The sequence below is a fragment of the Natator depressus genome, chromosome 1 (genome assembly GCF_965152275.1).
Source record: "Natator depressus isolate rNatDep1 chromosome 1, rNatDep2.hap1, whole genome shotgun sequence".
Taxonomy (NCBI): Eukaryota; Metazoa; Chordata; order Testudines; family Cheloniidae; genus Natator; species Natator depressus.
The window spans coordinates 168,263,434-168,286,967 of NC_134234.1; the positions used below are offsets into that span (position 1 = coordinate 168,263,434).

Sequence of the window (23,534 nt, forward strand, 5' to 3'; positions counted from 1 at the left end):
AGCCTGGGGATAGGCAAAGGCAGCTGGTCCTTGCCCCTTGCCAGTGTTGAGTGGCCATTACAGACTGCAGTCTGCCCCAGGGAAAGGGGGCTAGATGATGACTGGCAGTAGCCACTGAGGCAAGGTTGGTATAGAGGACTGGGGATTCCCCTGGGTGGGGAGACCCAGAGTGTTGAGGGTACTGTGGTGGACAGAACCCCAAGGGAAAGGGGCACTGGGCATCTGGGAAGAACACGGGGCCTGAGGCAGGTGAGCCAGTGGAGGGTGCTCCGGAGTTGGAGTTGAGCTAATTCCCAGATGACCAGCAGAAGGTGCTGCACTGATGAATCTGTAGTCAGCTCCACAGCATTTTTCTGAAAACAGTACTTTAGCAGACCGTAGATACTGTACGTAAGTTTGTCAGTTACCTTGGAGAATAGAGCTAGCATAGTCTTTTGGATGGTTTGTGCTAAACTTAGTCTTACAACTGAAGCCAAATGATCCTTTGGGAAATATTCTTCCCTTAGTTATCTCTGTGCTTCCCCATTGACTTTGCTGGGGTTGTATAGGTTTGTGGGGGGTGGTTCATTTTTCTTTTCTTTTTTTTTTTTTAAATGATTACATGTAGCACCTAGAGATCCCATTATGGTGGGCACTGAACAAACACTTAACAAGAGACCACAAATATTTACAGTCTAAATAGAGAAGATCAACAAAGGATAGGAAAGAAAACTGCAGGACAGTGGTTGACCCAGAAATAGGAACCTAGGTCTTCTGCATCCCAGTACAATGGTCCACACTACGTCTGGGGTGTAACTAAGGCATTAACTGGGCCCTAGACATACAAGTTCGACTAAAGTCTTGATGTGACAGCCTCAGGTGCAGTTAGATGGGAATAAAGTCACTCCATATAGTGATTATGGAGAATACCACAGCCAGAGATCTAAAGTAATTCTCATGAAGTGCCCATGGGAGAAGGACGGGGTGAAAATAAGATGAGACTGACCGGTACGGGGGCCTGACTCTGGGCCCCCGGAAGGGGCGGGGCCTCGGGGTCAGCCTCCCCCAGCCAGCCCATTCATGCTGCCTGGGGCTCCAGCGGCGATGTAAAGGGCCCGGGGCTCTGGCCACGGTAGCGGAGGCCGGGAGCCCCGGGCCCTTTTTAAATCGCCAGGCCCTGGGGCAGCTGCCCCTCCTTCCCACCCCCCATCAGCACTTGGGGTGGGGGGGCGGGCAAAAGGGTCAGCTACGTTAAAGCACTCCCCGGTGCCAATGGCCACTTACCAGTCTGCCGTACCAGCCCACTTTCACCTCTGGATGAGAGAGCCAACAAGGTTCAGAGAAAGTAGTTATTAATTAGTCTGCTTGGGTTTTGGTTGGTAGTATGTATTACTGTGTTACAGGAATCTCACACGCAAATGGATACTGGCTTCTGTCATGTGACAAGCATATCTGAACCCTGAACCAGGTCATGTCACTAGCCAAGAAATAAAGTTGCAGTTTCTTGCCAGCACTCCAATATGTTAGCCCATCATTACAATTAACACAACTATTTTCCTCTCTATAAGATCAAATGACTGGCTGCAACAACTAGAGGCGAGTTTGTGTGGGACTGCAGGTATAGGGAGAAAGAAAGAGACGTGATGAAAGTCATCTAAATAGAGTCTTAGGGCCTTCGCCCCCCAACCCCCCACCAAAAAAAAAAAAAAGTTAGACCAGAAAATGGCAAGGAGAGGTACAACCAAATGAAGCAAAAAGGAAGCACATTTCAGGACTAAATGCCCCACATTAGCATAGAGCCACTTGGAGAAAATGGCCAAGGTAATGACCTTTGATCTCCTCGTGTCTCCATTGACGAACCTTTTCATCACTCATTCAGTATAGATCATGATCTTCCACAACAAAGGCAGCCAGTCTGGAGGATTGCTGGCTATTTGCAAGGTTATTTTTGTGGTGGGTCCCACCAGAGCAGGTAATGGGACAGGTTCTGTTCCTCCAGGATAAATGCTTACGGTCTCTCTCTTTCATGTGGCTTGGAAACTTCAGCCTTGGAAACGTGGCCTGGGCCAAGGGGGCACTGCCCGGTACTCAGTTTGAGACTGTGCAGGCGGTCTCTGCTGCTGACGTGGCTACTTCTGGGGAGCGTGAACTGGAGATTGAGAAAGCAAAGGTATCACGCAGAAGCTAGTGCCTTTTAGTTATCTGGATATTTTGGAAATAAACAGAAGGACAATAAGAAAAAAATTAGTCAAAAAGGAATGTGGCATTGTTATTTATGGTGAACAACTACTACCTAGGGAAGAAGGTTTGGACACTGGCAAGCAGTCAAATGCTTGCATGGTTTAAGTGGTATGGTGTTGGGGACCCTGTTTATTTCAATGAAATAATAAAACCTGAATTTGCCATCTACTACTTCTATGGCCTGTCTGTTGGCTGGCAGGGGTCACAGTGCTCCTAGGAGGGTATGGAACTGACTGAAATACTCTATCTCAGTGAGCCTGCTCTGCTGGACAGCTATAACAGCTTACCAGCAAGTAGGAAATAAGCCAAGGAGACTGAATTCCTCTCTCATCTTTGGAAGTGACCCCTTGAAGACCAGGTTGAGACACATCAGCAGGGGGCAGCGTAAAAGAAGTTTGCCCTGCTGCTGTCCATGCAATTCCTCTGCAGGCAAATAGAGGACTCCGCACACAAGGGCAATCAGTCTTGTACTTTTTACCCATACTAAATGTAATTCACATAGATGAAGCAGACTAATGGTCTTTGGCCATTTTATTACCATTTCTGAAAGGCCAGTGACCATGTACGATTTGATTTAGGGACTGAGTGACCCACTGGCTCAGATACTGAACTGATCCTAAACTCCTATTGAACCATTCTAAAGGACCTAATTACTTTGATGGTAATTAACAGAATTAAATGCACCTTAACATTCAGTGAGGACAAGGACAAGTCAGTTTTAACATTGTGTCAATGGATCATGGGTAAATCTTTGCTTTCAGTAAGGTTACCCATGACCAGCTGGCAAGATGTTAAAGACAACTGTCCCTGTCTACACTCACTGCTAGGGCACAAAGTTAAAGAAACATGGTAACTAAAACAAACTGTTTGCCAGACGCAGGGAAAGAGCACTTGATTGCTTATTCTGGGGGGATCACTTGATTGCTTATTCTGTTCATTTCCCCTCAAGCACCTGGCATTGGCCACTGTTGGAAGACAAAATATTCGGCTAGATGGACCATTAGTCTGACCCAGTATGGCCGTTCTTATGTTCATGACTCCTCAAGGTCATGTTCTAACATGTCTTAGTTTTCTCATGAAGATAAGCCTAAGAGGCCTGGAGTTTGGGTTTGGTTCAGTTGCTGAACTATCCAAACCTCTCAGGTCTGCGAGGTCGGACTGGATATATACCAAGGAAAGGCTACTGAGAGATTTATGGTCCTCCCTGTTGCTGGTCAAGCCAGTCACACCAGGAAAACATCTCATGAACATGTAGGACTTAGTTAAACCCTGTTCACCCTAATATGATTTTCCTGTAATGATGATTTCATTGTTAATTATTTATAGCCAGTACCTCTGTTGTATTCTTGAATTAGATTTATCTCATTACATACCTTTTCTTTTTCTGTGACCACCAAAACTAAAACTCAGTCTAAATTTTCAAAAATTACTAGTGATTTTTGCATACCTCTATGTTCAGGTGCCCAAGTTGAGACATTTTAACGGGGCCTGATTTTTAGAGGATAAATAAATAACAACAAAACCTCTCTTATGCTCTGTACTTTCTGAAAATCTGTTCTGTTTACAGTGTCTCAGGCTGCATATCCAAAAAAATAGAAGCACCCCAAATCACTCTCTAGGCATGCCTACATTTCAAATGCAATTGGTGATGTTGGTTGCCTTTATTTATTTAACTATATATATAATGAGAAAGTGTGTTGGTGAGAGTCTCAAGCTTACATGTAGATGAAGGATGTTCAAATAATCATGGATGCTTCTCTGAGACAAGCTTTTGGATGGTCTGTTCTCCCCTCACTGGTAAATAATAGTCCTTGAAAATAGCACTGTCTTGTTAAAAACAACCATCAGTAACCAAGATTAAAACTGCCAATTGAGGTGTAGAATTTCAGTGTGACAAAACTCAGTTTTTTCTCTCTCTCTATCTCTGAGCAGTTTGTGGAAAACTAGATCTTAAGTGGTCAGACAACAACATGAAAATTTCAAGTGCTTACTCTGTTCTTCATATCTTTCTGCTCTCTTCTTCCTGATACAGTAAATCAGCAGAGCCAAAAAGATGATAAAGACAACTGCACCTCCTGCAATGCTCCCGATGAGAACACTGTCCAGCGGCCCTAGCTCAGAGAGAAGAAAACTCCAATGCAAAGTCTGGAATTTGGTCCCAGTGATCTGGAGAATGTACACATGTGAAGCTTATAACATGGATAGTGATGATGATATGAAAACCTTGTAGTGTTATAGCATCTTTTGTCCCAGCATCTCAAAGCATTTTCACAAACAAATTAAGACTCAGAACACCCCTCTGAGATAATGTTCAGTATTATCATCCTCATTTTACAGAGGGGTAATTGAGGCACAAAGTTAAACCACTAGTTTATGGTCACAGAGAATTTGGCTTCCTGCTAAGTTTTTATGGAACATCGCTATGAAATGTGTGTGGGATGCACTTTGTTTGATGAAAGTTCTAGGGAAAGTTTGAGGCTGCATTCACAGGAGTACCAAGGTGTCTTGCCTAAGCAACAATAGGTGTCAACTTGCTGCTAGTGATGGTCAAACCTCAAAAGTCATGTTCTAGATTGGCACACAAAGATCTGAATGCCCTTCTGGCCCTTTAGGGACTTTCAAAATGCTTTGACTGGGCAAAAGTAGGGCTCAGAGTCTGACAAAAAACAGACTTTTTCAGGAGTGCTTCCTACTGGGCCGGAAATACTGTGTGAACAGCTTGTTTCATGGTATTTCAGCGCTTGCTCTTCTAGCCTTGGCTGGACCTCAGAACAGGAGCTATATAAGACTTAACAATAGTGAAGAAACAGAAAAACTAACCAGACTTTATGTAACCACAAACCAGTTTTTTTGTTTTGATCTAAGGGTGAAGGTTGATTGGGTTGTTACTTATTTTATCCAAATAGGCTTGCTTATATCTCCACTTCCCCCATCCAGCACCACATTTCTTTGGGAATGCCCCTGTGCATCTGGAATGTCTGTTTGATTGTATGCATTCAAGAGTGGAATAATACTAAGCTCTTATATGTTACTTTTCATCCGTAGATCTCAGTAGGTCAGTATCATTATCCCCATTTTACTGATGGGAAAACTGAGTCATGGGGCGGTGAAGCGACTTGCCCAAAGTCCCCTAGCAGGCCAGTGGCAGAGCTGGGAATAGATTACAAGTCTACAGTGTCTTAGTCCAGTGATCTGTCAGCTAGGCCAGTGGTTTCCAAACTTTTTTTCTGACAACCCACTTGAAGAAATTTTTTGATGCCAGTGACCCAACGGAGCTGGGGATGTGGGGTTTGGAGTGTAGGCTGGGGCATGGACCCAGTGTAGTGGGGCTCGGGCATGGATGTGAGGGCTGCAGGGTGGGGCTGGGGCTGGGACTGAGGGGGTTCAGGGTGTGGGAGGGGGCTCTGGGCAGGGTGTTGGGGTGCCAGAGCAGGTCAGGACTCTGGGCTGGGGCCAGTGATGAGGGGTTTGGGGTGTAGGAAGGGGCTCCCAGTTGTGGGGGGGGGCGGCTCAGGGCTGGGGCAGGGGGTTGGGGTGCAGGAGTGGGTCAGGACTCTGGCCTGGCAGTGCAGGCTCTGGAGTGGGGCTGGGAATGAGGTGTTTGGGGTGCAGGAAGGGGCTCTTGGTTTTTTGATATGACACCTGTGCTATATATTTCTTCAAGACCACAGTGACAAATGCTTTTGTTAGCTGTTGATGCTACAGAAAAAAATATCACAGACTAGCTACTTTTTCTCCAGGGCCCCACAGTACCCCAAACTACCCAGCCCCCGATATCTGACAGAGTTCAGCAGCCAAGACACAAGAAAACACCAAGGGCCAGATCCTCAGCTGATGTAAATCAACACAGCTCCACTGAAGATAATGAAACTACACAATGACACTGACCTCCTTTGTAAAGTGCTATGAGATCTACGGATGAATAGCCCTATACCAGTGCTAGGTATTAATTATTAATTATTATTATTATTGTCAGTTTACACCCAGTGAGGATTGGCCCTGAGTGATGAAAGAATGAACTTCATGCAATAAGCTCCAAGTATTTAATATACCCAAATGAACGTGTCAGTAAGAAACAGCAACTCTACACTGCCTTGTGGTGACTCCATCTTTGGATCACCCTCCCCATGCTTGTGTGTCGATTTAATAGGGTTATCTCTGGCTACCTCTGAGAACTGTTTCTTGAGTCTTATATCTGCACTTGCACTCCTCTGGCTGTTTCAGGCTGCCACCACGCTGTCTGAGGTGGTAATACAGCTAGGAGTGAAAAATTGGATGTGCCCCAACTTATGGTGGATGAGCAATGACCTGGCCCTGGGGCAAGTGAGGGGAGCGGGGGTGGAGATGGAACTTCCCTTCTCCTGCATAAGTGGGCGGGGCAGGTTTTCGTGTATGTCGCTGGAGGTGGGGGATGGGGCTGAGGCAGTGCCCCCACCTTCAGATGGCTCCAGATCACTAAGCAGGGGCAAGGGCTGCTCAGTGCAGAGGGAGCCATTGCGGTGCAGGGTGAATCTCCCATCAGTTGGCCCCGGCTCTGTGCCAGAGGGCGTGCCATCTCAGGCAGCTGGAAGTACTTGGCCTCCCCTTGCAGGTGGCTGCACTCAGGAAACTGCTGGGGTAGCATCAACAGCAGGTCCTGCATATAGTCTAGGATGTAGCAGAAGAGGAAACCATTGCAGTTGTGGAAGAAGCAGCCTTGGCTGTCCTGGGGTAGCTCGCCCAGCTGCTGCTGGGAGAACATGCGCCAGAGCAGTGAGTCTTGCACCGACACCACAGCACATCTCTCACACACTTCCCTGCCAACATTCAGCTTCTGTTCTCCAGGAAGGTGGATAAGCCTGGACCTGCTGTGGTAGCACCCCTGCCCCGTTCCTGCTAACAGGGATACTCTGCCCCGGTTCAATAACCACCCACCACTGTCCACCAGGGCCAATCCAGAGAGAGCCCACTGCACCTGGGGAGAAGCCATCTCCTGCCCTTTCTCCCTTAAGTGCCTAGGAGCAGCCTCCTTTTCTCCTGAAGGCAGTGGGAAGAGTCACCTCTCTCCCACTTTTGCTAGCCTCTGCTCCACACTGGCAGAGCCTCTCGCTGCTTCCATCGCTCCAGGAGCTGGCAGAGCTGCCACCACTCATACTCAGATCAGGCTGGGCCTGGTGCTACATGGGTGGGCCATGGCCCTGCCACTCATCTGAAGGGGGCAGACAATCACCCTTTCACTCCAAAGAGCCCCACACTGTAGGATTCTTTTCTCACCCCCTTTGAAAGCTGACTGGTTTTATTTATTTGCATGCTTTCAGTGGCACTTCTCACTGCAGCATCTGGGGTAAAGCGGGGCATGACCCTGAAAAGTTTTGGGACCACTGATCTAGATTATAAACTCAGTGGGGTATTGTCAACTGGCCAAACTCTCTGCTTGCGTAACTTCACTGAAGCCAACACAGTTAATTCCATAAAGAATTTGACTCCATCTCTTCAACTGTATACTATACGGAATGTAGTGCAGAGTCACTGGTCAACAGATATTAAATAGTGATGATTTAACATTTGGGATCTCTAATTTAGACTATATAATTCTTTTGTAATAGCTGTAAATGCCCAGTTCTGCAGCTATGACTCTGGCAAAACTATAGGAGTAAAACCTGCAGCACTGTTCCCCTTGTAGTAAATATGTAGGTTTCTACCACCTGATTGTCAATTTTACTTATGTTACTGTTAAACTGCTTGGTGTCTGAAGGTGCCAGATGCTCAGATTAACACGTCAAAGGGAACATGTGAGAGTTAATTGCATAGATGGAGATCCATAGACTATAAAGCAAGCAGGGACCATTATGATTATCTAGTCTGACTTCCTAAATAACACAGGCCACAGGACTTTACCAGAGGTGGGAAGCCATCAAAGCTGTTCAGATATTACTTTTAAAGGACTAAAAATACATAGGTAATGAAATTAAGTTTTTAACAATTTTTCTATTGACACTTGAGATTATTAAAAGCAAAAGGATTTTAGAGCCCTGATTAATTTTTAAGTTGTTGACTTCTTGCATTTTACCAAAGATGGAAAATTAAAGAAAAGACTGCTCAGTTTCAGGTGTGTTTCACTGATTGCACACTAGCCTAATGTGGCTGGGCTTGCCTCTCCAACACTGCAGGACACTGTTTCAGTTCAAACAAATAAATTTCTAGTGACTTTTCCCCCCTAAAGTTTCATGAAAACATTTCTATGAACAGCAAGTTTTGTAAAACCTTTTTTCCTTTAAGAAAATCTACCCCGAGGCCTAACTTACTTGATTGCTCATTTAAGATGATCAACTCCTAAAACATGGCTAATTTCCCAAAAGCTCACTGTAAAGGAAGTCCATGCTTTATATGCACATGTTAAATAGCACCATCAGGACATCCACTTTTTTTTATCAAAAGAATCCATCTGCCAGTGTGGCACCCCTGACTTTGTAGATACAAGGGTAGAAAAGATCAAGACTTCTTTGCATCTAATTCTCCTGTCACCTGGGGCTTGTCCACACTTGAAACACAACAGCGGCACAGCTGCAGCACTGTGAGCACTACCTACACTGACGGGAAGCGTTCTCCCATCGGCCAGGATAGCTCGGTCGATGGAAGAATTCTTCCGTCAACCTAGCGCTGTCTACAGTGGGGGTTAAATCCTCTGAGCGACATAGCTGGGGCAACCTAACTTTTTAAAAATTAGATTGACCTAAATATGTTGCTCGGGCTCATGAAAAATTTTGTGCCTTAAGCACCATAGTTAAGTCGACCTAACCCCCAGTGTAGACGCGTCTAGGTCGATGGAAAAATTCTTTTGTCAACCTCACGGCTGCCTTTCAGAGAGATGGATTAAATATAGTGATGGAAAAAACCCTTCAGGCACTGTAGGAAACATCTACACCATTACGCTACAGTGGCACAGCTGCAGCGCTACAGCTATGCCACTGCAGCACCTGTACTGTAGTCATAGCCTTACACTGGTGTAAATCAAGAGCAATTCCATTGACGTCAATGGAGTCATATAGGTGTACAGTGTAAATCGGGATTAAGAGAGAAGAATCAGGCCCATTCTTTGGCAGTGTAGGGTGTTAAGAGACGTCCTGACCAATTTTCAACTTGGGTAATTTTATTCTATCCAACTAAAATGACCCCTGAAGTTGTAATTGTCTGTGCAGTGCAATGGATACTGTTGGTGCTGTAGAAATAATAAAGAACAACAACTGAAAAAAAAGAGGTTTGTTTTTTGCTTCCTGCTGTGTAGTACTGCATAAAACCTATTGCATGTCAATTCCCTCAGTTATTTTATTGGGCTGACACTGGTTTTAGAATCAGCACCCTGGAGACAAGTGTATGTTTGTGACTGTTTGTGGGCTGTGATTAGGACACCTTTTCACAATATAGACTTTATACCTGAACATATGATTTCCTGATCATCAGTTTTCTTGCTAACATCATTTTTAACTTCACATTGGAACTTTGCAGCAAGGATTGTGTTCTTGGGTTGATATTCAATCTTCCATATTCCATTTGCATATTTGGGCTCATTTGCAAGGAGCCTTGTTTTACTTTGAAGCAAATGCAAAGCAGGTTTATCCTTCTGATTCACCTCACATGTCACCTTTATTCATTTTTGTGAACATATCCATTTGATTTCTGGTTTAGAGACAATTTCTGAAAGAGAATACAAGAGGTAGTCTGTGAAGCTTTCTAATTTTAAAAAGTTCATTATTAGAACTGGCAAAATCCACAGAATAATACAAAGGAAGTTAGAAGGATTTTAGAGGCATGGGCAGAACATAACAAAATGATCCTGTGAAAGGATCTGGGGCAAATTAAACTGAAACATATATATTCAGTGAAAGAGAAAGTGGGAAAGTAGCAATGTCTGAGAGCAAACCGCAAATTAGACCCGAGGGGGGATGTGACGGGACAACAACAAAGAAAAGGCCAGCACAACACTGGTCTGCATTCTTGTTTTTTTATGAAAAGCTTAATACCTTTATGACTCATTATCACTTTCCTCTCTGTTCCCTCCCTACAGATCCGTAGAGTTTTTCTTCGAGATAACATTTCATTGTTTATTTAGAGAGAGAATCCCAGTCCCTTTGTTCTATTCAGTTTTGAAACACAAGGGGCCACACCATTCTAGCTCAGGCTGTGTTTACATTGTGCACCTTACAATGGCGTGGCCGTGCCGCTGCAGTCATGCTGTTGTAAGGTGCGCTGTATAGCCACCCTTTATTGCCAGGAGAGAGCTCTCCTGGTGACAAAATACCCCCCCCCCATGAGGGGTGGTAGCTTCGTTGCCAGGAGAGCAGCTCCAGATGATGCCGCGCTGGCAAACCTTTTAACAACGTGTGGACATTGGGGGTAGGTTCATACCCATGAGCCACAAAAGTTTTAACAAAAGTGCCAGTGTAGACATAACCTCAGTAGACTGTGGCTCAGGAGCTGCAAAAGGTTCTTTAATGTATTTCCTGCAGCTCCTTGCAGCACGTGATATTAAAACACTGAGTGGTTTAATTATTAACCAATCAAGATGCTTTTACTGTGTTATTAACCAATTATCAACTTGCACTACCTTATTTGCTGCGAGAATAATATATATATATACACATACACACAATATATATTTCCCATCATACTGTTTGAATATGAATAGTACTATAGTAAATGAAACAAGGAATTCACACTACTGTGGCTCTTTTGGGTGATGTTGGTCACTAATTTGGCTCCTGAACCACTGAGGTCTGAATATCACTGCTCTAGTTCATGGAGAACCCCCTCAGGCATGGCCGAAGGGAGGAGCAAACTACCAGTTTCCCCCTGCAAAATTTTTGCTGCATCATCCTATCTGGTAGGAGGAGTTAGGGGATCCTGCAAACCCTCCCCACAACACTGCTCTCAGGGGCACATGGATTCAGGAATGCTATTCCATCCATACAGAGCCTGGAGTCAACTTGCAGGCTCCACTGACCACCTCCTTCTCTGTTTCCAGAGCAGAGTTGGCACTAGCTGCGGTGGCTGCTCATTAGCAACTAGGGAGAGGACCCAGAGCTGTAGCTATCTTACCTTGTTCAAAGATGTAACACCTCCCACCTAGATCTGTGTGTGGGAAACAGAGCTCAGAGCAGGGGGAAGAGCCAAGGAGGGCAAAACATCAACTGCTGCTCTATCTCCACCCACAAATACCTCAGATACTATGCAGGCTCTCAGACACTAAGGTGTCAAGTATCAGAGGGGTAGCCAAGTTAGTCTGGATCTGTAAAAGTGGCAAAGAGTCCTGTGGCACCTTATAGACTAACAGACGTATTGGAGCATAAGCTTTCGTGGGTGAAGACCCACTTCGTCGGATGCACGTAGTGGAAATTTCCAGAGACAGGTATAAATATGCAAGCAAGAATCAGGCTAGGGATAACGAGGTTAGTTCAATCAGGGAGGATGAGGCCCTCTTATAGCAGTTGAGGTGTGAACACTAAGGTGGTTAGTTGGGATGTAGGGAGATCGCAGTATTTGCTGTCTTCCATACAGGAGGCCATCAGTCCAATGTAAGCAAACACACATTGCAGTTACTATGGGAAAGACGCTATGTGATACAGGGAGGAGTTGGCATGGGAGGTATGAGGTGGGGGAGGGGGAAATTACATGAAGGCTTTACATCATAGAGCAAAGAGACAATAGTCTCCTTCTATGCAGCTCTGGCATGACTGCATCTGCAACTCTGCATTCAGTTTTAGGCACCAGAAAAACTAGAAAAGCTATGTCAGTAAAAACAAACAAACAAAACAATTACATCCCTGCCTGCCATAGCTATGATGGTATAAGTGGATTGCTCAGGTCTCCATCACGTTGCTTAATGCACTGCTGAAACGTGTCCATATACGACAGTGATGACTGCAGTATAAGAACATAGACTAGACTAGAAATCGTCTTAGCACTACGGAGGCAATGAAGCTATGAATAAGCTGGTTTCTGTTTCCTATTATGCACAGTGAATTGGTTCTGGAGCTCCCCTTACGGAATCTCTAGTACTGGCAATGGTTCACGAACCAGAAAGAGCCTACCCTGACTCCGAGTCCAGGTTGAAGTTGCAGGCACATCAGTTGCGGAGGGTGGGAGGGGAGGAGAATCAACTTTTTACTTTTACACTGAGCAAATTCAATCAGTCATTGCAAAAAGGCTGGAAGCCCTAAATGCTAATTTACAGCCAGTCATTTTTCAGAGTGCCGCACTTCAACTAGAACACTAACTACCTAGCAAACGCTGTAATCCACCTATTGAATACAGTGTATATGCAAAGTATGGCCCTTGTCTTGCTAACACTCAAGTAATTGCTCAGGGTTGGATAAACACTATTAATAGATTTTAGGGCCAGAAGGGACCATAGGGATCATCTAATCTGACCTCCTGTATAACACAGGCCATAGAATTTCACCCAGTAATTTCTGCATCAAGTCCATAAGTTCTGTTTGAGCAAGCACAAGCATATATTTCAGAAAGACATCCAGTCTTGAAACAGTCTAGACACTATGGACAGATGCCTAGGCTCCTGATTCCTAGATTGACATGATGATGCCAGAAACTAAGCTTCTACTTAAAAAAAAAATAATTATGCTATCTATCTGACCCTAATGGCCATCTTATCGCTGCACCTCACATCACTAATGGATTTTATCCTCTCAACACTCCTAAGAGCTACATACCCATTTCACAGTTGGGCAACTGAGGCACAGGGTACCTTCAGTCACTTGACCAAGGTCATAGAGGAAGCCATTGGCTGAGCTAGAAATTCTACCCCAATCCAATGCCTTAACCAGTAAATCTTGAAAAACGTGACCCAAGTATAACAGATATACTGATGCCTCCCTGAGTCAGCAGGCAGCCTGTGACAATAACTCAGGGAGTGTTGATTTGAGAGTGGTCACCCCTTCAGGGCTTTGCTGGGGCAGTGGTAGCAGGTGTCCACACACAATTTGAAAGGGTGGAGCTCCCCACCAGCTCTGCAGATGGCTCTTGGGTAGCCAGTTGTCTCTGTGGCGAGGCAACAAGTCGGGAAAGTGGTCAAAGGGGGCCACACTTGTGGGAGAGCCTAGGGTGCCAGACTTCCCTCATTAGTTTTTGACATTAGCCACAGAAAGCTTTGGGGCTACTCCCAAGAGCAAAGTGGTGCATGTGCTTAAGTACTTGCAGGATCATGGCCTCTTTTTGCAATTATAATATCCTAACACGTATTCATACACAAGAACGTCTAGCAGGAGAGTTTGTCATTCATGATGTCAAAGACGTCTGAGTTGTCACTGGTCACCTCCATCTAAATAGCAATTACCAGATAAAGAAAAACTTTTAACACATTAAAGATATCTGCATTTTTTCCCTTCAGCTTATAAGTCAAGTTAGTAGAAAATCAGGAATGAATGTCATAGTAATTTTTTAAATTCTGCTCACTTTTCTTTAAAGCTTTTTAAATGTCATCAAAATCTTGACATCCAGAAGATTCCAATCAGCTGTAATAATTGGTCAATAAACATGAAAAAAAATTCAAACATTTCCTTTTTTTTTTTTTAAATTCAAAATGTCAGAAATTCTAAATACAAAAAAATTCAAACCCACCCTGCTTATAAGGGATGGAACAGGTGAATAGTAAACAGGAGACCCAGTTAATTACAAATAAATAGGGGGTCAGTTACTGAATCATTTACTAATTGTCAGGCTTCAGATGCAGCAGTTCAACATTAATGCAGGATGTAAACATGCAAGCAAGCTGGTAGGCTCAAAAGCAAGGCATGAGAACAAAGTACTGTAGAAGGAAAATCTTCATGTTACAGAAATTTGTGCAAGATCTCAGGCTTTTTTCAGCAGCCTCCTGTTTTAGGAGGCTGCTTAAGTATTCCAAATGTATAGAGCACAGTTCTGCTCCACATCCCACTGGTCACACAACCTAGAGGTATCAGTCCCTTGAATGGATGCTTAAGAAAGGTTTCACCGTCTGTTGTGAAATCAGGGCTTGAATTGGGCAGCAGCATGCGTACCAGCACTCTCCTGAGTGGTCTTTTTGGGCTCCAAAATGTGTGTGTTATGGAGGAGAACACAAGCTTTAAGGAGCCTAGCGGAGTCCATGGGTATATTTGAACCCCAGTTAGGGGAGGTGAGCCCAGCAGAGCGTGCAAACTGTTCAAACATCTCCACAATCCATCATGAGTGGCATCTCAATTTGATGCCTCAAGTGGATTATTAATTTGTGGGAGGAGCTTGGAAGGGTCCTACCACCTTTCTCCCCCCGCCCGCCCCAAGTTAGACCCCAGCCTTCCATCCCTCCCAAAAGTATATATAAACACCTGGATTCCTGGATATTTTGAGTAGCAAAACAAAGGCTCAGTGTAACCTGAGCTAACTTCTTCCGTTGTTCATAGATACCGGTGCAGATCTGTTTGCCTGGCAGAGTTCGTGGCTGATGTGAGAGAGAAGAAATCAGACAGCAGAGGGACTGAACAGAGGGAAAGAAGGAAACAGGGAGACTCACCTGGCAAGAGAGGAAAAGGAGGAACCCATCCAAGAACAGAGAAAGGGAATAGACGCAGAAGAGCTAGCCCTTCAGTGAAAAGGAGCCCACGCAGCAAAGTTAGAGACCACAAGGAAACAGGATGGAGACCCATTCAGCAGAAGGAGAGACTGGGACTCATCCAGCTATGGTGGGAAGGATGTGGAAGGTGACTCACCCTGAAAGCTCAGATTTAAGCTCTTCTTCACTTGCAGCTGTCCCTTGTCATTGTACACGGTCACTACGTAATTTCCCCTGTCCTCTTCCACCAGGCGGTCTATTTCCAGGGTTCCATTAAGGAACATCATATACTTTTCCTTTTTCCTTTCTCTGTAATATTTCACTGTAGAATTTTTGACTTTCACGAGGAATGATGCATTTTTGAGCCATGCTATTTCATGTTGCTTTTCCACTTTGAAGTCAGGAACGTTCAAGAAAACAGAAGCACCCAGAACACCATACGCTTTATGGGCTTCGTTTGCAGAACCTTCAAATAGGGGAAGAACAATACAGCCCGATTAGTGTCCGTCCAAAGCATCTATGGATGAGAGTTATGAGTAGACACTGCAGCATTAAATAACTTGTTCACAAAGTTAAATGCCCCACTTTGCCCTTATTTCCCAAACAACTCCTCATAAATAAGGGTGGGCATTTATATAGCTGCTTCATCTCAGGCCCTCAAAGCAGCTCCCAAACATTAGTTAGTTAAGCCTCCCAACCCTGCATTTTAATTCTGAACACAGAGAAGTTAAGGGCCAAGTTTTCAGAAGTGCACTTAGGGATGCCTTGGTTTTGGGGGTGGTCATTTTAAGACCCCTTGGGCCTGGTTTTCAAAGGCGCTCAGCACCTGCTGCTCCAAGTCAATAAGGCTTGTGAGGGCACATTTCCTCTGCAAATCAGGCTGTATTGTATATGCCTCAAGATGGGCACCCCCAGCTGAGGCAGCCAAAATTACTCAAAATACTTCTGATGATTCAAACCTGTGGCCAAACTTTTCAAGTGACCATTGATCTTGAATGCCTTAATTTAAACATGAGACAGGTTAAAGACCAGTTGCTCAGCGATTTCCGAAAAATCAGCCTCCTTTAATGTGTCTGAGTTGAACACTGAAAATCCTTAGTCGCTTTTCAAAATTTTGGCTTAAGCAACTTGCCTGAGGTCACACAGTGAGTGAGTGAGTGACAGGAGATGGGAGTAAGACCCAGAGGTCCTGCCTTCCGCACTGCTGTGACCACAAGATACACTCCCTCCCTCCAAGAGCTCTATTTCATGGGTACTATCACCTGATAAACACAGGCCCAAAGGCAGGTTTTTCCCTTTTCAAGTCACTTTTGACTTCAGTTACTTTTGTGCAAAACGGATAATACCCAGTTCACAAGGGTGCTACTGCAAGTGGTTGTTCAGCACTTGAAGATGTTAGGTGTCACATAAGGGCTAAATATTGGTATTACTAAGAAAGGTACAGGCTGTTTAGCCTTATTCATGTTGTTACGTATAAAGCAGCATTTATCTTCCCATGGTATGTTCTGTCACAAGAACTCATGCCCATTTATCTCAAATGGAATCTAAATCTAAAAATCACAGCCTCTGAAGAGTAATAGCAGATTGGGTTTTTAGAGCACAGATTTTGCCTGAAGGTGACTTCAAATGAGAAGCTGACTCCACACAAAACATTTGTGTAGATTCTTAGTCCGTACTGAATAAGCAAGTTGATAAATAATACTGAAACTATAAGACAGGTTAAATACATGCTTGTAAATTTTAAATAAAATAAATTCATTAACAGCAAAACTTTCATTCATAACCAGGGATTATTCAATCTTCCATTTGCGAAATTAATTCCCCTCTATATATGGGATAAAGCTATACTGGTAGGCATGGTGAACTACGCTGAATTATTTTTACACAGTGTAAGTTCTTTTCCCCATAGAGAGAAACTATGTTTATAAATCTTCTATTATAATATATAATCCTTTATTATAAAGTTTTCATTAGATCTAGGATATGATAAAATACATCACAGCAAGGAAAACTGAAAACTAATTGCTGTTTTGTGTAATAGTAATATTGGAGTCAAATAAAAAAAAATAGACTATCATGCTTGGGCAGCAAAATAATTAGAGAAATGTGAAAGGGACAGCCCAGTAGAGCCTTCGAGAGGATGAAGAGTTTCATGTAGTGCATCCACCAGCACAAAGGGAAGCTATTATTGAGCTATCAAGTTTCTTAAAAAGCATTCGGCATTTCATAGATTCATAGATATTAAGGTCAGAAGGGACCATTATGATCATCTAGTCTGACCTCCTGCACAATGCAGGCCACAGAATCTCACCCACCCACTCCTGCGATAAACCTCTCACATATGTCTGAGCTATTGAAGTCCTCAAATTGTGGTTTAAAGACTTCAAGGAGCAGAGAATCCTCCAGCAAGTGACCTGTTTCCCATGCTACAGAAGAAGGCGAACAACCTTCAGGGCCTTTTCCAATCTGCCCTGGAGGAAATTCCTTCCTGACCCCAAATATGGAGATCAGCTGAACCCTGAGCATATGGGCAAGATTCACCCGCCAGATACCCAGGAAAGAATTCTCTGTAGTAACTCAGATCCCACCCCATCTAACATCCTATCACAGGCCATTGGGCCAATTTACCATGAATATTTAAAGATCAATTAATTGCCAAAATCAGGTTATCCAATCATACCATCTCCTCCATAAACTTATCGAGTTTAATCTTAAAGCCAGATAGGTCTTTTGCCCCCAGTGCTTCCCTTGGAAGGCTATTCCAAAACTTCACTCCTCTGATGGTTAGAAACCTTCGTCTAATTTCTAGTCTAAACTTCCCAATGACCAGTTTATATCCATTTGTTCTTGTGTCCACATTGGTACTGAGTTTAAATAATTCCTCTCCCTCTCTGGTATTTATCCCTCTGATATATTTATAGAGAGCAATCATATCTCCCCTCAACCTTCTTTTGGTTAGGCTAAACAAGCCAAGCTTCTTGAGTCTCCTTTCATAAGACAGGTTTTCCGTTCCTCGGATCATCCTAGTAGCCCTTCTCTGTACCTGTTCCAGTTTGAATTCATCCTTCTTAAATATGGGAGACCAGAACTGCACACAGTATTCCAGATGAGGTCTCACCAGTGCCTTATATAACGGTACTAAAACCTCCTTATCTCTACTGGAAATACCTGGCCTGATGCATCCAAGACTGCATTAGCTTTTTTCACCGCCACATCACATTGGCGGCTCACAGTCATCCTGTGATCAACCAATACTCCAAGGTCCTTCTCCTCCTTCATTACTTCTAATTGATGCATCCCCAGCTTATAACTAAAATTCTTGTTATTAATCCCAAAATGCATGACCTTACACTTCTCACTATTAAATTTCATCCTATTACTATTACTCCAGTTCACAAGGTAATCCAGATCTTCTTGTATGATATCCTGGTCTCTCTCTAAATTGGCAATACCTCCCAGCTTTGTATCATCCGCAAACTTTATTAGCACACTCCCACTCTTTGTGCCGAGGTCAGCAATAAAAAGATTAAATAAGACTGGTCCCAAAACCGATCCCTGAGGAACTCCACTGGTAACCTCCCTCCAGCCTGATAGTTCACCTTTCAGTATGACCTGCTGTAGTCTCCCTGTTAACCAATTCCTTATCCACCTTTCAATTTTCATATAGATCCCTATCTTTTCCAATTTAACTAATAATTCCCTGTGTGGCACAGTATCAAACGCCTTACTAAAATCCATTTCTAATGGAACATTCTGAAATCACTCACTCTTGGAAGTGTAACTATTTTAATAATATTCCTTCTCCCAATAAGTGTTAACAGGAGCAACAAAGCCCTTTGTAAAACCTGCAGCATTTTTGACAAAGAAAAAAAATGTAATTCAGATACTTGCTACTCCTCAGAATTACTCCCAGATAGTTAGAGTTATTACTATTCATTATTATTTGTATTGCATATTCTATCATTTATATTTTGCATGTGTAGATGAGGGAAAAGTTGATCAAAATCCTGAGGAAGGAAAGCTCAATAGTATTCCAATTGACAGACAATCCTGAAAGGTCTTTCAAAGTTTACTTGGTCTCCCAAATAATTGGAACAGAAGTCTGAGCCTCCCAAACAAACAAACATTAAGTCCTCTGTATAGACAATGAAACAACATTTTTTGATAGTGCCAATTGAATTTAGCTACAAACTGATCAGTTGCAGTCGCAAAGAGGATGGGATGATTCATGTGCAGTGAACTAAAAGGAGCTGCACTGATAGTACTTTACCCATCTGAGAAAAGAAATAGTCACTTTTAAAGTTTCAAACATTTTAAATAAATAGAGCCATTCAAGGAAATCAAGAGTCTGTTTTAAGTCCATAGCAAGAATATATCCCTTATTTATCTAGTCCTTGTATACAGAAAACATTAAACAGCCATCATAAATGATCTACTGTTGGATTTATTCCTGTCATTCATGAATGGTTCTTGTGTACTGAATCCACTACTACTTGTTCTAATCTATAAGCCAAAATCACAACTTAGTTTTTAGATCAAAGTTTTAAAAAATAATTGCTATAACTAGAAATAATACCAACATGTATGTACTTAATGTAATTTACAACCTAGACTGACCCCACCCTACTATATGACTATTTATTTATCACCCTTTCTGTTAATATTCCTGTGCAAAAAACACTTGCACAGTCAACAGTTCTGTTTCCCTTTAATAAAATGTTTGTTACTAGAAAAGAGCAATGGGTCTACATGATGCACAGTGAAGTTGCTCTTGAATAGGGTTACAAAAAAAATGCAACAGCTTCATTGAGGGCAGTAGGAAAAACTCCATGCTGACACTTACCTGTATTAATACGTGTTAGATAAAGGATTGTTAACTTGAAACTAAAACCGTTTACAAAGTATTATTATAAATATTATAATAGCAAACTCTGGTTGTGGGTTCCCCCAGACTGAAAGCTAAATAAAATAATAATAGCCAAGAGATCTTAAAGCACTTTGCAAAGGATGGTAGATATTGTTATCTCCATTTTACCAATGGGAAAAGTGAGGCCATGTGCTTAACAATGAGGGTTCGATCCTACAAGGAGCTGAACACTGTGCCCCCAATAGCAAAGCATTTGAGTACATGCTTCAATCTAAGCACGTGAATAGTTCTTTTGAAGTCAGTGGGACTACTCACATCCTTAAGTGAAGCATGTATTTAAGCACTTTGCCTGGACTGGGGACTGAGTGCTGACAACTTTGCAGGATCAAGCCCTAAGAGTTTTAGGGTGAAATCCTGGCTCTATTAAAGTCAATGGCTAAGGATCAGGGCCAGGATTTTACTCTAAAGGTCCCATTGCCAGTTTCCCAAATATCTGCTCTTTGCAGCTTCATAAGGGCTAGCTACAGTTCAGAGGGCTGTGTAACACTCTTTAAATGATTTGTTTATTTGTACTGCACTTGCTGTGGCAACAGCAATAATGCTCCTAGACACAAGAGGCCAGATTCATCTCTGATTTTAGTAGCGTTAAACCAGGGAAGAATGTGGCCCATGATATTTAAGTAAGATCCAAGCATTTTTTATCAGATCATCCATCCTGCCCCAAGCTACCCTATTTAGCTTTAAGTAGATGATGTGTGGCAGAGATGGGATCAGTCACCTTTAATTGTGCTTTCACATTTCTATATGAAAAGCACTATTAAAGGAATAATTTAAAACATACTGGTAATAACTTGCTCCTCAACTATAACTGAGTCAGGGGACAGGCTTACAATGCACAGTGTGGACACCACCCCAAATTCTCATAACTGGGTGAAACTGGGACAATGCAGTTATAGGTCCCATGCACCTTGAAAATTATAGCCCTATTGGAACTGGGTCACTGAGTCAATTATCATTGTGGCACAAATGGGCCTAACCAGCACCCTGTTAAGATCGCCATCACCCTTGTCTAGGCTCAAGGAATGAGTATTAACAATCTACCACAGTTTTAAACGCTTTCCGTGCCCTTTTAAGCAAAGCCAGCCTGAAACAGCAAACAGCCGGTGTAAACTCACCTTTTACACAGGAGAATAAAACCACCAAGCACTCAGCTAGAGAAATCCCCCTAAAATTCATTTTCAAAATCATAGCTGCAAACTGCCCCTGCGGGAAGAAAACTCCTGGCCAGTGAGATGAAGTTCCAGGACGATCAGCCGCCTTTCGCTGTGGGCGGGGCCTCGGGCGCGAAGGGGGCGGGGCTGGGGGGGGGTCAGTTTTCCCCAGGCAGCCCTTCCAAGCTGTCCGGCCCGCGATGTAAAGGGCCCGGGGCTCCAGCCGCTGTCGCGAGCCCCGGGGTACCTGCCCACTTCCCCCCGGGGCAACAGCGCTTGGGGTTCTAGGACTAGCAGATAATACCTCAGCAGCAGGCAGCGTTGAGGAGCGTGTGTTAGACTTTGCCTTTATCCCTGATCCTTCATTGTCTAAGGTGGAGTTTCATCCAGCTGGGCTGCTGTTCTCTTCAGCTGACTGCCCTTATGAAGTTGCAATGAGGAAGGTTTCCATGCTGCTGGACCCAGGCTGTTTTCTACTAATTGTCACTCAGAAAAGCCTATTGGGTCATCAGGGATGCATTGCCTTTACTGGTGTCATCCATCTGCACCAGGGTGGGGAGTAAAGTTAGCAACTGTGCACCAGGGGACCAGAATTAAGTTTGATGGCTACATAACTGTCATGCAGTCAGCCCTAGGGAGAGGTTAATTGCTGGACTCTGTAGAGGATTCTAAGACCATAGAGCCTGGCTGGGTCATGAGGCTTCAGCTGAGCTTTTGCTGCAAATGTATCAGGGCTCAGATCTGGGTCTAGATCAGGTGAGATAAAGCGTAAGTGCTTTTTGCTGTATTGAGGTAGTGGACTTATTCCTCTTTAAATAACCTTGGTCAATACTTATTTAAGAAACTTTCTGACCCTCTACTAGTTTCATCATGTATCAATCTCAGCAGAATTGTATATTAAACAAAAAGAATGCCTGTCATGGAAAAGAAAAATCTGATATTGCCTGCTATTGATTCACATGTAGTTCAGGCATCCAAAAAAATCACACAGAGCCCTCACCTGCTTCTGTACTTCCCTGGAAATCACTACGAATGGTGGAGAGGAAAAGAAAACTTGAACAATTTCTTTGAAACATTCTCATCAGGAACATTGGTAGGTTTTTTGTTTGTTTTTGGTTTTTTTCCCCCCTGCTTCCCAGTTCTTCCCAATCTGTGCTTTTATATGTGACATTCTTTCATTGATATTGGGTAAAAAATCCAAAAGTGCTTTAGTAACTTGGAAACCAGCTTCCAATTAAAAGTTAATGGATTGCAGGCTCTTAAATCACTTAAGTGCTTTTTATAAATGACTAAAATTTTCAAAAGTAATAGAATGGCATTAATACTCTCTTCCACCTGTGAAGTAAACTTGCCAGGGTTTGCATATGCATTTGCTTGTTTTTTATGTACTATTTATTCTGAATACCATTCTGATCACCTGCTTGTTTCTGTTTATTTTCCTGAGGGTAAGGATTAAATGTCTCAGTAAATACATGAAGAATAGAAACCAAATATGCGAAGAAGAAACCAACAACAATTAGTTTCAGTTTCTATGAGCATCAAACAAAACAAGGTGCCTGTTATATCCATAGTTATGCTAGCTTTTCAAAACTGATTTCTATAGGAGGCAGGGAAAGGGAGAAAGCAAAGACTTGGAGTATGATGAAAATTAAAGAGAACGGAATGTTAGATCTTAGGAAAAGCATATGCAGTATTGGACACCTAGAATGCACAGTGTCTTTTCTGCACTGACATCTTGGCAAATTAGGATAGATTTTGATTACAGGTTTCAGAATACAGCCGTGTTAGTCTGTATTCGCAAAAAGAAAAGGAGTACTTGTGGCACCTTAGAGACTAACCAATTTATTTGAGCATAAGCTTTCGCAAGCTACAGCTCACGCTCATGAAAGCTTATGCTCAAATAAATTGGTTAGTCTCTAAGGTGCCACAAGTACTCCTTTTCTATTTTGATTACAGAAATATTAACTTTTCAGTAATAAACATTCTGAATTGCTTGCAAACAATTCAATATGCCATTTGTTTTATTTTGCATTTTAGAGTGCTGCATTTTTAATGTCCTGTAAGGAGATTCTTTTAACATAATAAGAACCATCTCACACATTCTGGGATTGAGTAGTACAGCTGGGTGAATATTGCAAGAAAAGTGTGTGGCTACATTGTTTAATTTTTTAAACAAATTTACTTTGAGTCTGTTAACTCCTTTTTGTGTGTGTGCTTGCTTTTTGAGAATATACTTGTTAATGAGTCTATGGGCAGGAATGTTGGAGGGAAGGAGCAAATGTTAAGCAAACATTGACATTTTTTTTTGCAGAACTTTAATTTTGAATCTACGAAAGTATTCTGACTGGAAAACACCCTCAGCCAATCAGAGAACAAAAAACATAACATAGTGTCGGTATCAACTCAAAATGGATCAACATTTCTGAATATCAAATATTTGCTACAATCTGTCTATAATAATCCGCAGACCAAGAATTATTTCCAGAAATTATTCAGCAAATGTGCCTAACAGATACATTAATATTGGTATTATGTCTGCTCTCAAAGGTTTCAGAGAGACAAGGTGGGTGAGTTAATATCAGAAAGATTCCAGTCAGAGGAGAACCTTGTTGTATAGTGCCTAGCTCAAATGCTTACAAAAACAGTCTTTGCCCCAAAAATATAAATTGTAGAA

The 23,534-nt window shown here is 42.9% G+C and overlaps 1 protein-coding gene across 1 annotated transcript; it reads right to left on the reverse strand.

Annotated features, from left to right (window-relative positions):
• Nucleotides 1–2,013: 2,013 nt before the first annotated feature.
• LOC141983769 (T-cell surface antigen CD2-like) lies at nucleotides 2,014–20,944 on the reverse strand. The gene is given in 5 exon segments (XM_074946790.1): nucleotides 2,014–2,181; nucleotides 4,212–4,331; nucleotides 9,634–9,894; nucleotides 14,940–15,248; nucleotides 20,825–20,944. Coding segments are annotated over 5 exon segments (771 nt in total). The 5' UTR covers nucleotides 20,898–20,944; the 3' UTR covers nucleotides 2,014–2,173.
• Nucleotides 20,945–23,534: the final 2,590 nt, after the last annotated feature.